Source organism: Mobula hypostoma, chromosome 4 (genome assembly GCF_963921235.1).
Source record: "Mobula hypostoma chromosome 4, sMobHyp1.1, whole genome shotgun sequence".
In the NCBI taxonomy this organism is placed as follows: domain Eukaryota; kingdom Metazoa; phylum Chordata; class Chondrichthyes; order Myliobatiformes; family Myliobatidae; genus Mobula; species Mobula hypostoma.
The window spans coordinates 65,994,499-66,009,241 of record NC_086100.1 but is presented as its reverse complement, the minus strand read 5'-3'; the positions used below and the strand labels follow the sequence as shown (position 1 = coordinate 66,009,241).

Here is a 14,743-nt window from a genome sequence, read left to right as displayed (position 1 = left end):
CCAAGGCAGGGAGAGTGGGGAGGAAGGGAAAGAACAAAAGAGAAGGTGTATGATGGATGGTGCATGATGATAGAGTTGACTAAATGACAATGGGATGGAAATACTTCTGCAAAGCAAACAGAGATGGGCTGGAGCAGATGTGAATCAGGGCCAGCAGCAGCTGGCCAAAATATGGGATGTAATTTTGGTCTGTAGCACTGAGTGCTTCTGCAGCATACTGTATTTCATTGAAACTGCATGGAAAGTCAAGGACAAAGAGGTTAACTTAGGAGTGGGTGGAGAATTCAAATGGCAAGAGACCTGGACAACCAGTCATGCTTATACACTAAGAAGGATTAAATTATATAATGGAACTTATTTTATGTTTTCATATATATCCAAATTATCTGCACATTCAAATATACCCTACTTTCAAATTCCTTGTGAAACAAACTATAAGGTATCAGCCTAGCTCAGATGGTAGCACACACAGAACGTTGTGCATTTAGGTACCTCTTAAGACTTGAGTACAGAATCTCAGTTGACCCTTCATTTCAGTATTGAAAGGCTGTTACTTTTCTGGAGGCATCATATTTTGAATCAGAGGAACACGCACAAAATGCTGAAGTAAAATAGATGAAACCAGGTATTTGTGGAGGGCAGATGGTAAAGTGAAAAGCTGGGAATTGATAGGTGGAAAACGTAAAGGGCTGAAGAAGAGCGAATTCATTGGGAAAGGAGATGGCCCATGGGAGAAAGGGAAGGAAGGGCACCAGGGAGGTGGTAGGTGAGAAAGGAAGAGGTAAGAGGTTTCACCTATCACCTCCTAGCTTGTACTCACTCTCCTCCCCCACCACTTTTTTTATTCTGGCATCTTCCTCCTTCCTTTCCAGTCTTCATGAAGAGTCTTGATCCAAAATGTCAATGTTTACTTATTTTCATAGATGCTTGCTGATCTACTGAGTTCCTCCGGCATTTTGCGTGTGTTGCTCTGGATTTCCAGCATCTGAAGCATCTCTCGTGTTTCTCAATGAGATATTAAACTGATGCCCCAACTCCCTTCTCATGAACATAGAAGATCCTGTGACACTTGTGTTAGCAATGGTGACTTGCCAAGATTTAGCCTCAGTCAACTCCTCACCAAAAAACAAACTGGCTGAACATGCTTCAAAGGTAAATATACAGTATAAGGCAGTAAAATCCTTTGTGACAAACTTGAGATCATAAAGGACACTTTATAAATACAGCCCCATTTTGGTCTTAAATTCCACAGCTTAGTACATTAAGATAACCAATACCAAGAGCATTTAAATCAGAGATTTGTAATACAGAAGTGTGCCCAACTGCCTGTTTCCATTATATACATGCCTCATATCTCCTCTCTCCCAAGTTCTTTTAAAAACTATCCCAGTATAAAATCAGTTATTTATCCTTTTCTATTCATAATTCTTTTGGTTTGCAGGTTAGATTTTAAAACCCAGTCCCAGGCCATTACCAAGTTTGAAGTTGCTCCTCTTAAAGTCTACTGGAAGACGGAAGAAATGACTTCCTGTAGATGTAGTTATCAATCTGCTATGAAAGGTTAACAAAGTAATTCCCGTTATTTTGCAGAGTCCTTGTAACAGTATACAAGGGAACTCTATAGATCTTTTGATAAGGAAAAATATGCCAGAAGCCAAATTCATCAGTAACTTAATTCAGTGCTGGCTTACTTTTTTTGAGAATGTCTGGGTATACTTAATATTTCAATTGCACTATTTCCTTTAATAGTTATTGTGTGACATTATGTGGAAATCAAAACAGCCAAATTTATGAGTTCTATTTTATCAAAAATCAACAGGAAGCAAACGTTGTAGAGAACACAATACTTATGTGAAACTTTCAGAAATTCAGTCTACGCCATATTTCTGGAAGGCAGCTTTTTGTGAAGTTGTACTTCACTGCTATAAGCAAAACCTTTCTCCTTGTTTCTTGCAGAAAGATTGGAGGGGTACTGAGGGAATTTTGATACAAGTCATTAACTGTTTGATTTTTTAAATTCACTACTACATGGGAAGACAGCTGATTTTAAAAAAGTCCTAATTTCATTCCCAGAATGACAGATGGACAGCCTTCTGTAGAGTTATACTTGCATCACTTTAGCAAATACACAGCCAAAGGTTCAGTTGTCAGCTAAACAGTTCCACTATCTCAAAAGTAAAAATGTTTTGTTGTTTTAATCAATCTGCATCTGTTTTAAAATAATGTGTACCTTAAACAGTAATTACAAGCTGTATTCTATAAAAAATCTAGTGACTGCCACAATCTAGCCAATAAAAAAAAATCATGCTTGCTTGAAGAGCCACACTTGCAGGATATGCTGGCAAATATAGTTTGGACTTTAATATAATTGCATTGGTTTGAATTTTCGCAGTAAATTACATAGAGGATGGAAGATAATTCAAATGTTTTGTAATTAAGCAGACTTATATTGCTATGCTGTTTGTCCTGGTAGAAGAAAAGCATAAGGACAATTTTACCAACTTAAACTGTTATTTTGCTACTGAAGTATGATTCAAGCACGAAAAATCTGATGTCCACACATGCTATAGAAATAACTCATTTAAATCTAGCCACAACCCTGTAATTGTATTGCTGCTTGGTGATTTAAAATATAGGGCAAACAATTAAGATTCTTAATATAGCATAGATCATGCATTCTTCTTGTCTGTTATAGGTCGAAGTTCACTTTACTGAATTGCCAAATAAATGTCTTTTACAACTCGCTCACTCTGGGAGTCCATAGAGCCAAGTGAGTTTGGCATGGTCCTCAAACACTCAAAACTAGCTTCATTTGTCTCTATTAAGTGTCTCTGCTGGCTAATATGGTATGAATTTGGGAAGTGACAATGAGATTAATGGTAGGAAGCTGCTTCTAGTTGGCGATCTCACAAAGATATACTCCAGTGTAACTTAAAACGCAAACAACAGGAATTCTGCAGATGCTGGAAATTCAAGCAACATACATCAAAGTTGCTGGTGAACGCAGCAGGCCAGGCAGCATCTGTAGGAAGAGGTGCAGTCGACGTTTCAGGCTGAGACCCTTCATCAGGACTAACTGAAGGAAGAGTGAGTAAGGGATTTGAAAGTTGGAGGGGGAGGGGGAGATCCAAAATGATAGGAGAAGACAGGAGGGGGAGGGATGGAGCCAAGAGCTGGACAGGTGATAGGCAAAAGGGGATATGAGAGGATCATGGGACAGGAAGTCCGGGGAGAAAAACAAGAGGGGGGGAACCCAGAGGATGGGCAAGGGGTATAGTCAGAGGGACAGAGGGAGAAAAAGGAGAGAGAGAGAAAGAATGTGTGTATATAAATAAATAACGGATGGGGTACGAGGGGGAGGTGGGGCATTAGCGGAAGTTAGAGAAGTCAATGTTCATACCATCAGGTTGAAGGCTACCCAGACGGAATATAAGGTGTTATTCCTCCAGCCTGAGTGTGGCTTCATCTTTACAGTAGAGGAGGCCGTGGGCACCCGTATGGGTCCTAACTATGCCTGCCTTTTTGTTGGCTTTGTGGAACAATCTATGTTCCATGCCTATTCTGGTACCTGTCCCCCACTTTTCCTTCGCTACATCAACGACTGCATTGGCACTGCTTCCTGCATGCATGCTGAGCTCGTTGACTTTATTAATTTTGCCTCCAACTTTCACCCTGCCCTCAAGTTTACCAGGTCCATTTCCAACACCTCCCTCCCCTTTCTAGATCGTTCTGTCTCTATCTCTGGAGACAGCTTAACCACTGATGTCTACTATAAGCCTACTGACTCTCACAGCTATCTGGACTATTACTCTTCTCACCCTGTCTCTTGCAAAAATGCCATCCCCTTCTCGCAATTCCTCCGCCTTTGCCGCATCTGCTCTCAGGATGAGGCTTTTCATTCCAGGACGAGGGAGATGTCTTCCTTTTTTAAAGAAAGGGGCTTCCCATCCTCCACCATCAACTCTGCTCTCAAACACATCTCCCCCATTTCATGCACATCTGCTCTCACTCCATCCTCCCGCCACCCCACTAGGAATAGGGTTCCCCTGGTCCTCACCTACCACCCCACCAGCCTCCGGGTCCAACATATTATTCTCCGTAACTTGTGCCACCTCCAACGGGATCCCACCACTAAGCACATCTTTCCCTCCCCCCGCCTCCGCTTTCCACAGGGATCGCTCCCTACGCGACTCCCTTGTCCATTCGTCCCCCCCATCCCTCCCCACTGATCTCCCTCCTGGCACTTATCCTTGTAAGCGGAACAAGTGCTACACATGCCCTTACACTTCCTCCCTTACCACCATTCAGGGCCCCAGACAGTCCTTCCAGGTGAGGCGACACTTCACCTGTGAGTCGGCTGGGGTGATATACTGCGTCCGGTGCTCCCAATGTGGCCTTCTATATATTGGCGAGACCCGACGCAGTCTGGGAGACCGTTTTGTCGAACAACTATGCTCTGTCCGCCAGAGAAAGCAGGATCTCCCAGTGGCCACACATTTTAATTCCACATCCCATTCCCATTCTGGCATGTCTATCCACGGCCTCCTCTACTGTAAAGATGAAGCCACACTCAGGTTGGAGGAACAACACCTTATATTCCGTCTGGGTAGCCTCCAACCTGATGGCATGAACATTGACTTCTCTAACTTCCGTTAATGCCCCACCTCCCCCTCGTACCCCATCCGCTATTTATTTATATACACACATTCTTTCTCTCTCTCTCCTTTTTCTCCCTCTGTCCCTCTGACTATACCTCTTGCCCATCCTCTGGGTTTTCCCCCCTGCCCCTTTTCCTTCTCCCTAGGCCTCCTGTCCCATGATCCTCTCATATCCCTTTTGCCTATCACCTGTCCAGCTCTTGGCTCCATCCCTCCCCCTCCTGTCTTCTCCTATCATTTTGGATCTCCCCCTCCCCCTCCCACTTTCAAATCTCTTACTAACTCTTCCTTTAGTTAGTCCTGACGAAGGGTCTCGGCCTGAAACGTCGACTGTACCTCTTCCTAGAGATGCTGCCTGGCCTGCTGCGCCCACCAGCAACTTTGATGTGTGTTGCTCCAGTGTAACTGAAGGAAACGAGACAAAAATATTCTTATGTTGAAGAGTACGATATCATGGGATTGAAACTGACCCACAAGAGTTGGACAACACACCGAGCCCCTAATCTTGCATCTAACTGTGCTCTACAGGATATCAGGAAAGCCTGGTACTGTAAATGGTTGCTTGAAATGGGATGATATCCATGATGACCACATAAACATTAAAGACAGTAATTTGATTTGATTTGAATGTTTGTAAAGTGAGTTCTCACATCTCACAATGAGTAGACTTAAATGTTCACATAAAAGGGCAACAACTGCTGCACTTACTGTGTCATTTCATCCTCTTACCTGCCTGATTGGTTTTGACAGTGACTGAGACAGACTGGTCATGATTTGGATTCTGTCTTGTGACTCCATTTACAGCAAAAACTTCAAAGGTGTAGTTGGTGTGAGCTTGAAGATCAGTGATAGAAACCTTGGTATTTTTCAAGCCTGTTTGTTGGGGGATGAAATGAATCCCGCTCCCACATGGCCGGCAGCGGCTAAGATCACTGGTGCACTTCTTACAGACAACGTTGTACGTAACGTCGTGCCTGCCTCCGTTGTTCTGAGGAGGACTCCACTCCAGGATGACTGAGGTCTCATTAATGTTTGAAATCAGATTCAGTGGAGCAGAGGGTGGTCCTAGTTAGAAAGGAGAAATCCAGTGAATGACAACTTTATTGTACTGAAAAAATTGAGTACAATGTTCACTCTACTTAATCCTTTCTAAGACATCTCTCGGGCATTTAATGAAAACAAATCACTATCAAAATAATTTAAAAGATAGACATGAACCTTTTTTTAAAAAAAAACATCTTGGCTGCTATACTTCTTCATTCCTATTAACTCAGTTATCTAGGATTACTGATGTTTTATATAATGGCCATGGGCAAAAAATCAGGCCTTGAATGTAATCTGCTTCACCAGCATCAACACTAACTGCTGATTTTCTATTTTGAGGATTTATTGCAGAAATTAATTATATTTCTGTTGTGCATGTCTTGTAGTATCACACACAATAAATTACTTCTTACATATTCAGGTCAAAGTTGATCTTATGGTATAGTGCACATTTATCCTGTTTCAGATGTAACAACTGATTGCCATCAGTAAATTCCATGCCATTTTGATTGTAAGCAATAAACTTTCAAGATATTCAATATACCAGTTCAAGAATCACCTTTCAAAAACATCAATTAAATGATCACACAGTTAATTACTTACAAGGAAATAGCTCTGATGGATTAGAAGTCCATTTTCTGCAATGGACTTCTGGGAGTGGATCATAACAAAATGCTCTGTGCTCATCTGGGAAAATGGCCCACACTGAACAAGAGTTGCTTGGAAGCAAAAGTCAATAATTATTATGTGGGGCAGGGCTCGATGAGAGACATTGATCGTGTGGATAGTCAAAGGGTTTTTCCCAGGGCTGAAATGGTTGCCACAAGAGGACACAGGTTTAAGGTGCTTGGGAGTAGGTACTGAGGAGATGTCAGGGGTAAGTTTTTTACTCAGAGAGTGGTGAGTGTGTGGAATGGGCTGCCGGCAACGGTGGTGGAGTCGGATACGATAGGGTCTTTTAAGAGACTTTTGGATAGGTACATGGAGCTTAGAAAAATAGAGGGCTATAGGTAAGCCTAGTAATTTCTAAGGTAGGGACATGTTCGGCACAACTTTGTGGGCCGAAGGGCCTGTATTGTGCTGTAGGGTTTCTATGTTTCTATGTCTCTAAACAGGGAACCAGTAAGGTGTAAAACTGTGCAGCAGATGCTAGCAAGAGCTGAGGAGCAGTATACTAAAGAGAGACATGGTTACACAACAAAATGGAAGCATGAAGCATGAAAGGAATTCTACTTTCTCAGAGAGAGGCAACCATTTCCTTTCTAAACTAGCTAGAATAGTGTTCATTGCCTCATTATTAATTTGATATAGTTTCAAAATATGTAGCAAATAAATCCTCCCATCAGTGTTCTTCCATTATTGGATGGTGTTAGATTAAGGAAAATAATCATATTTACATTTCCGAAGAAAAATAGTCAGATTCTTTACTAAGCCCGAGAAATAGTATAGTTGAATTCAAAACAACTTTGAAGCACCATAACCAAGTCTCATTAGAAACATTTCAGAATATAGGGAGTTAGGAAGGGAGTTGAAAAAAAGGACTACAAAGGTAATAATCTCGGGATTACTGCCTGTGCTACGCGACAGTGAGAGTAGGAATGCAATGAGGTGGAGGATAAATGCGTGGCTGAGGGATTGGAGCAGGGGGCAGGGATTCAAGTTTTTGGATCATTGGGACCTCTTTTGGAGCAGCTGAGACCTGTACAAAATGGACGGGTTACACTTGAATCCTAGGGGGACCAATATCCTGGCGGGGAGATTTGCGAGGGCTACTGAGGTGACTTTAAACTAGAATGGTTGGGGTGAGGGAATCAAATTAAAGAGACTAGGAGAGAGGAGGTTAGTTCACAACAGGGGGATGGGAACAAGTGCAGAGAGACAGATGAGCGTAAAATGAGGGTAGAAGCAAAAAGTAGTAAGGTGAAAAGTAAAAGTGGCAGGCCGGCAAATCCAGGGCAAAAATTGAAAAGGCCACTTTTTAACATAATTGTATAAGGGCTGGGAGTGTTGTAAAAGCAAGCCTGAAGGCTTTGTGTGTCAATGCAAGGAGCATTCGTAACAAGGTGGATGAATTAAAAGTGCAGATTGTTATTAATGAATATGATACTGTTGGGATCACAGAGACATGGCTCCAGGGTGACCAAGGATGGGAGCTCAACATTCAGGGATATTCAATATTCAGGAGGGATAGACATGAAAGAAAAGGAGGTGGGGTAGCATTGCTGGTTAGAGAGGAGATTAACGCAATAGAAAGGAAGGACATTAGCCGGGAGGATGTGGAATCGATATGGGTAGAGCTGCATAACACTAAGGGGCAGAAAACGCTGGTGGGAGTTGTGTACAGGCCACCTAACAGTAGTAGTGAGGTTCGGGATGGTATTAAACAGGAAATTAGAAATGGATGCAATAAAGGAACAGCAGTTATAATGGGTGACTTCAATCTACATATAGATTGGGTGAACCAAATTGGTAAGGGTGCTGAGGAAGAGGATTTCTTGGAATGTATGCGGGATGGTTTTTTGAACCAACATGTCAAGGAACCAACTAGAGAGCAGGCCATTCTATACTGGGTATTGAGCAATGAGGAAGGGTTAATTAGCAATCTTTTCGTGAGAGGCCCCTTGGGTAAGAGTGACCATAATATGGTGGAATTCTTCAGTAAGATGGAGAGTGACATAGTTAATTCAGAAACAAAGGTTCTGAACTTAAAAAAGGGTAACTTTGAAGGTATGAGACGTGAATTAGCTAAGATAGACTGGCAAATGATACTTAAAGGGTTGACGGTGGATATGCAATGGCAAGCATTTAAAGATCGCATGGATGAACTACAACAATTGTTCATCCCAGTTTGGCAAAAGAATAAATCAGGGAAGGTAGTGCACCCATGGCTGACAAGGGAAATTAGGGATAGTATCAATTCCAAAGAAGAAACATACAAATTAGCCAGAAAAAGCAGCTCACCTGAGGACTGGGAAAATTTCAGAGTCCAGCAGAGGAGAACAAAGGGCTTAATTAGGAAAGGGAAAAAAGATTATGAGAGAAAACTGGCAGGGAACATAAAAACTGACTGTAAAAGCTTTTATAGATATGTGAAAAGAAAAAGATTGGTTAAGACAAACGTAGGTCCCCTGCAGACAGAAACAGGTGAATTGATTATGGGGAACAAGGACATGGCAGACCAAATGAATTGACAGAGGGTCCAGTGAGATGGAGGAACTGAGGGAAAGACATGTTAGTAGGGAAGTGGTGTTAGGTAAATTGAAGGGATTAAAGGCAGATGAATCCCCAGGGCCAGATGTTCTGCATCCCAGAGTGCTTAAGGAAGTAGCCCAAGAAATAGGGCATGCATTAGTGATAATTTTACAAAACTCTTTGAATTCTGGACTAGTTCCTGAGGATTGGAGGGTGGCTAATGTAACCCCACTTTTTAAAAAAGGAGGGAGAGAGAAACTGGGGAATTATAGACCGGTTAGCCTAACTTCGGTGGTGAGGAAAATGCTAGAGTCAGTTATCAAAGATGTGATAACAGCACATTTGGAAAGCGGTGAAATTATCGGACAAAGTCAGCATGGATTTGTGAAAGGAAAATCATGTCTGACAAATCTAATAGAATTTTCTGAGGATGTAACTAGTAGAGTGGATAGGGGAGAACCAGTGGATGTAGTATATTTGGATTTTCAAAAGGCTTTTGACAAGGTCCCACACAAGAGATTAGTGTGCAAACTTAAAGCACACCGTATTGGGGGTAAGGTATTGATGTGGATAGAGAATTGGTTGGCAGACAGGAAGCAAAGAGTGGGAATAAGCAGGACCTTCTCAGAATGGCAGGCAATGACTAGTGGGGTACCGCAAGGCTCAGTGCTGGGACCCCAGTTGTTTACAATATATATTAATGACTTAGATGGGGGAATTAATGCAACATCTCCAAGTTTGCGGATGACACGAAGCTGGGTGGCAGTATTAGCTGTGAGGAGGATGCTGAGAGGATGCAGGGTGACTTGGATAGGTTAGGTGAGTGGGCAAATTCATGGCAGATGCAATTTAATGTGGATAAATGTGAGGTTATCCACTTTAGTGGCAAAAACAGGAAAACAGATTATTATCTGAATGGTGGCCGATTAGGAAAAGGGGAGATGCAACGAGACCTGGGTGTCATTATACACCAGTCATTGAAAGTGGGCATGCAGGTACAGCAGGCGGTGAAAAAGGCGAATGGTATGCTGGCATTCATAGCAAGAGGATTCAAGTACAGGAGCAAGCAGGTACTACTGCAGTTGTACAAGGCCTTGGTGATACCACACCTGGAGTATAGTGTGCAGTTTTGGTCCTCAAATCTGAGGAAAGACATCCTTGCCATAGAGGGAGTACAAAGAAGGTTCACCAGATTGATTCCTGGGATGGCAGGACTTTCATATGATGAAAGGCTGGATCAACTAGGCTTATACTCTCTGAAATTTTGAAGATTGAGGGGGGATCTTATTGAAACGTATAAAATCCTAAAGGGACAGGTTAGATGCAGGGAGATTGTTCCCGATGTTGGGGAAGTCCAGAACGAGGGGTCACAGTTTGAGGATAAAGGGGAAGCCTTTTAGGACCAAGATGAGGAAAAACTTCTTCACACAGAGAGTGGTGAATCTGTGGAATTCTCTGCCACAGGAAACAGTTAAGGCCAGTTCATTGGCTATATTTAAGAGGGAGTTAGATATGGGCCTTGTGGCTTAAGGAATCGGGGGTATGGAGGGAAGGCTGGTACGGGGTTCTGAGTTGGATGATCAGCCATGATCATACTGAATGGCAGTGCAGGCTTGAAGGGCTGAATGGCCTACTCCTGCACCTATTTTCTATATTTCCATGAATGGAACCATGCAGTTGGACTGAGCGTTTATTTGGAATGGATATACATACAGTGCAGCGATGAAGTAAAATTTAGAATCCTCATTAGCTTGATTTTCTAGGGCTATTTTTGCTCTTTTGAGAATAAAGTTAGTTAATCTCTCTTGGTGCATAATTACACTGCATCCCATTATTTAAATGCAAATTTCACATTGGTGGTAAAAGTTTACATGGAATGGGTAGGCAAGTGTAATCTCATTGAATGGCAGAGCTTGTTCTAAGTGTCAAGATTTAATTCCTGCCCATAGTTCATATGTTTACATGAAAACATGTCCTTTTAGGTAATATAATGTTTAATACCTTTTTAATGCAGAGTAATGAGTGCTGAAGCTGTGCAATTTGTTTGCTCAGAATCATAGTGCACTGGGAAAGATGGCATGAACATCAATTTCTCTAACTTCTGGTTATTTCTCTCCCTCCCGCTTCCCTCCCTCTTAACTTTATGATCTGCCTATCACCTCACCCTGGGCCCCTCCTCCTTCCCTTTCTCCCATGGGCCACTCTCCTCTCCTATCAGATTCCTTCTTCTTTAGCCCTTTACCTTTTCATCTATCAGCTCCAAACTTCTCACTTCACCCCCGCCCCACCCGGCTTCACCTACCACCTCGTACTCTTTGTCCTTCCCCCACCTTTTATTCTGGCTTGTTCCTCTTTCCTTTCCAGCCCTGGTGAAGGGCCTCAGCCCGAAACGTCCATAGATGCTGCTTGTCCTACTGAATTCCTCCAGCATTCTGCATTAACCCTGTACTGCACATCAGTCAGGAAGGGCTCAGTGCCTCAAGGATCAAATAATCAGGAAATAAACTGAGGGATGGTAGACGCGTCAGTGAGATGTTTGGGTTCTACTTCAAGATGCAGGTCAGATGGGGTGGGAAGTTGATTTCTAGTTGTGGTGGTGTTGGAGTGGGGTCACAATCCAAGCCATTTTACTTTAGGATCCATTAAAGACCTCATCAAGAAGTAAATTTTAACTAAAAGGGCACCGAACTGCAGCCGTTTGCAAATATCAAGCAGGAAATTGTGTTGGCAGGTCCCCTTTAAATGTTGTTGAAATACATCTCAGAAGACCTTTTTGAGTGCCATGTGCACAAGTGAATTTCCCAGAAGGGTCGTTCAAAGATATACCACATGCTGTTGATCAACACCGCATGATCAGTATGTTTAGTGTTGCTTGTCCACTAAAATCCTATTGAGAATTTAAATATTATGTTATGATGTAGAATAGCTAGACCCCAGTTCCATATTCAGTGAGAGTAATGTGACTTTATTACTGGTATCAGATTTCATTGGGAAAGAAGGAAAGGTGATTAAAATGGAATGCTTTTATGAGGACACATTGCCTTCTTGCATTGGTGCTTTCGAACCTGAACACACAGCAAGACAAACAGAAAAAATCTCTTCTTGCAGCAGCAATGTGCTGGAGGAACTCAGCGGGTCGTGCTGCATCTGTGGGAGGAATGACATTGTTGACATTTTGGGTGTAATTCCTGCATTAGGTTTGAGGAGGGAGACAAAATGGCCAAATTAAAGCAGTAAAAGGATTCCAAAACAACTGGTGGATTGAGGAGGGGTGTATGATAACACCATTAGATCATAAGACATACTAGCAGATTTAGTCATTTGGCCCATCAAGTCTGCTCTGCCATTCCATCGTGGCTGATTTATTATCCCTCTCAACCCATTCTCCTGCCTTCTCTCCATAACCTGACTAATCACAACCTGACAAATTCTGCTTCAATTATACTCCATAACTTGGCTTTCACAGCTGTCAGTGGCAATGAATGCTACAGATTCACCACCCTCTGGTGAAAGAAATTCCTTCTAACCTCTGTTCTAAATGGACATCTCTCTATTCTGAGGCTGTGTCCTCTGGTCCTAGACTTACTCACTATAGGAAACATGCTCTCCACGTCCACTCTATCTAGGCCTTTCAATATTCAATAGTTTTCAATGAGATCTCCCCTCATCCTTCAAAATTCCAGTGAGTACAGGCCTGGAGCCATCAAACAATCCTCGTATGTTAACCCTTTCACTCCCGGAATTATTCTCATGAATCTCCTCTGGACACTCTCCAACGCCAGCACATATTTTCATAGAAAAGGGGTCCAAAATTTTTGATTGGTCAAGGCATGAAGCGATACGGAGAGAAGATGGGAGATTGGGACTGAGAGGAAAATTGGATCAGCCATGATGAAATGGGGGAACAGACGCGATGGCCAAATGGCCTAATTCTGCTCCTATATTTTACAGTCTTAAAATTGCTCACAATACTCCATCAATCCCTGATAAAGCTTCCGCATTAGATTCTTGCTCTTATATTCTGGTCCTCTCACAAATTAATGTCTCACTGCATTTGCAAGATGACAGACAGCATATGCCAGGTAATGGGAGGTGAGCAGGAGTGGAACTGGAAGATAGTGACAAGTAAAAGGTAGATGGAGGCAGACAAGGAGAGAAGGGTAAAAGATAAATAAAAACAAATGGAGCTCAGTGGAGGAAAGGAGTGTGAAGATATGAGACAACTGCTAGGGAAAAGTACAAAGCACTTCCTCTTCATGTGCCTTGCGCGTTACATGCTTGGGTGATCATGGCTTTCGACATTGAACAATCTCATGCGGCGTCAGTGATAACTCACACACATAGTTCTGTTAGATCGTTCACAGTGTCCATATATTTTCTTCTTTGCCTTCTTCTTCCGTGTTTCCCAGGCATACGGCCTTGTAATGTAAGGCATTCTATTTCTCCCTTTCTGATGACATGCCCCAGGAATTTAAGTTTCCTCTCATTTAATGTTCTCATTAAAGATCTTTTTGTATGGGCACATTGGAGTACTGTCTCATTAGTTACCCTATCTCTACATGGTATTTTCAGTATTCTCCTAAGAAACCACATTTCTGTTGCTTTGGAGTTCTGGTGTTATAGTCCATGTTTCAGAAGCATACAGTAAGATTGACCAGATGTAACATTTTAGTAGCCTAAGCCTTGTTGTCATAGAAATGAGTCTGTTGGTAAAAATGGGTCTCATTTTTTGGAAGTTGGTTTTGGCAATGGCAATTCTTCTTTTTATTTCTACTTTACTTCTAGAATCTTGTGATATAAAGCTACTACGGTAATTAAAGCTGGTCTTTTGTTCAATCTCTTTGTTACCAATGTACAATTGGCAGTTGGGAGTATCCTGCTGTTTTGATATTACCATATATTTGGTTTTTTTACAGTTGATGGTTAGACCAAAATCTGCACTTGTTTGTACTACTTTGTCTCGGAGGATTTGTAGGTCTTCTGCAGCACTTGCTATTAGGTTGGTATCGTCTGCATATCTTATATTGTTGATGTTAACACTTCCAATTTTTATCCCATCTAGGTCTTCTATTTCTCTGAGAATCATTTCACTATAGATATTAAACAATTCCAGTGAGGCAATGCATCCCTGTCTAACTCGTCTTTGAATTTTAGTCCAACTGTTTATATTATCATCAATTTTTACCGTTGCCATTTGGCTCCAATATAAACTTTGAAGCAGTTGTTAGCACTACCAGTGCTAAATTCAGCTAATTACTGTAAGGAGGTGAAAATGATAATGACAGTTAGAACAAGATGCGGAATAGAGGGGGAGAGGTGGAGCCAGTGTGTGAAGTGGGTGGATGAAAATGTAGAGGTGACCACATTGGGTGTACCAAATGCAATAGACAAGGTTGAAGGAGATGCATGTGAACCTTCGTCTCACCCAGAAGGACTGTTTAGTGCCCCCGATGTTTTTGAGGGAGGAGGCGAAAGGACAAGAGTTCATCTACAGTGAGGGCAAGGGAAATGCCAGGGCTTAAAAGAGGGATCGAATGTTGATGGATGAGCAGTCCAGGTAAGGTCAATCTGCCAGACCACAATGCCCTGGTCTGTGGGTTTCATGACTAGGTTGTGATTATTGCAAAATGAATGGAAGGCTGTTCATTTTGAGAGGTGAGGTTGGAGTGGATGAGGGGAAAGGAAAAGTTGAGATAGTTGTTGTCACGGCAGCAACTGGAGTCACTCCTTGCTGCCTCTCCCAACAACTTGGGTTTATGATCTCCAATGCACTATTTCATCAAATGCTTCATTCTCATTTTAAGTGGTCTAATGAATGTGTTGAGAAATCTAAACATAAATTTAACAAA

The 14,743-nt window shown here is 42.2% G+C and overlaps 1 protein-coding gene across 1 annotated transcript in view; it reads right to left on the bottom strand.

Annotated features, from left to right (window-relative positions):
- The window catches only part of LOC134345360 (ephrin type-A receptor 4), a 133,836-nt gene that overhangs the window by 51,477 nt on the left and 67,616 nt on the right, over positions 1–14,743 (bottom strand). The window contains exon 5 of the mRNA XM_063045889.1: positions 5,388–5,723. Within this exon, the coding sequence (XP_062901959.1) occupies positions 5,388–5,723 (336 nt within the window). The remainder of the gene's footprint in view (positions 1–5,387; positions 5,724–14,743) is intronic.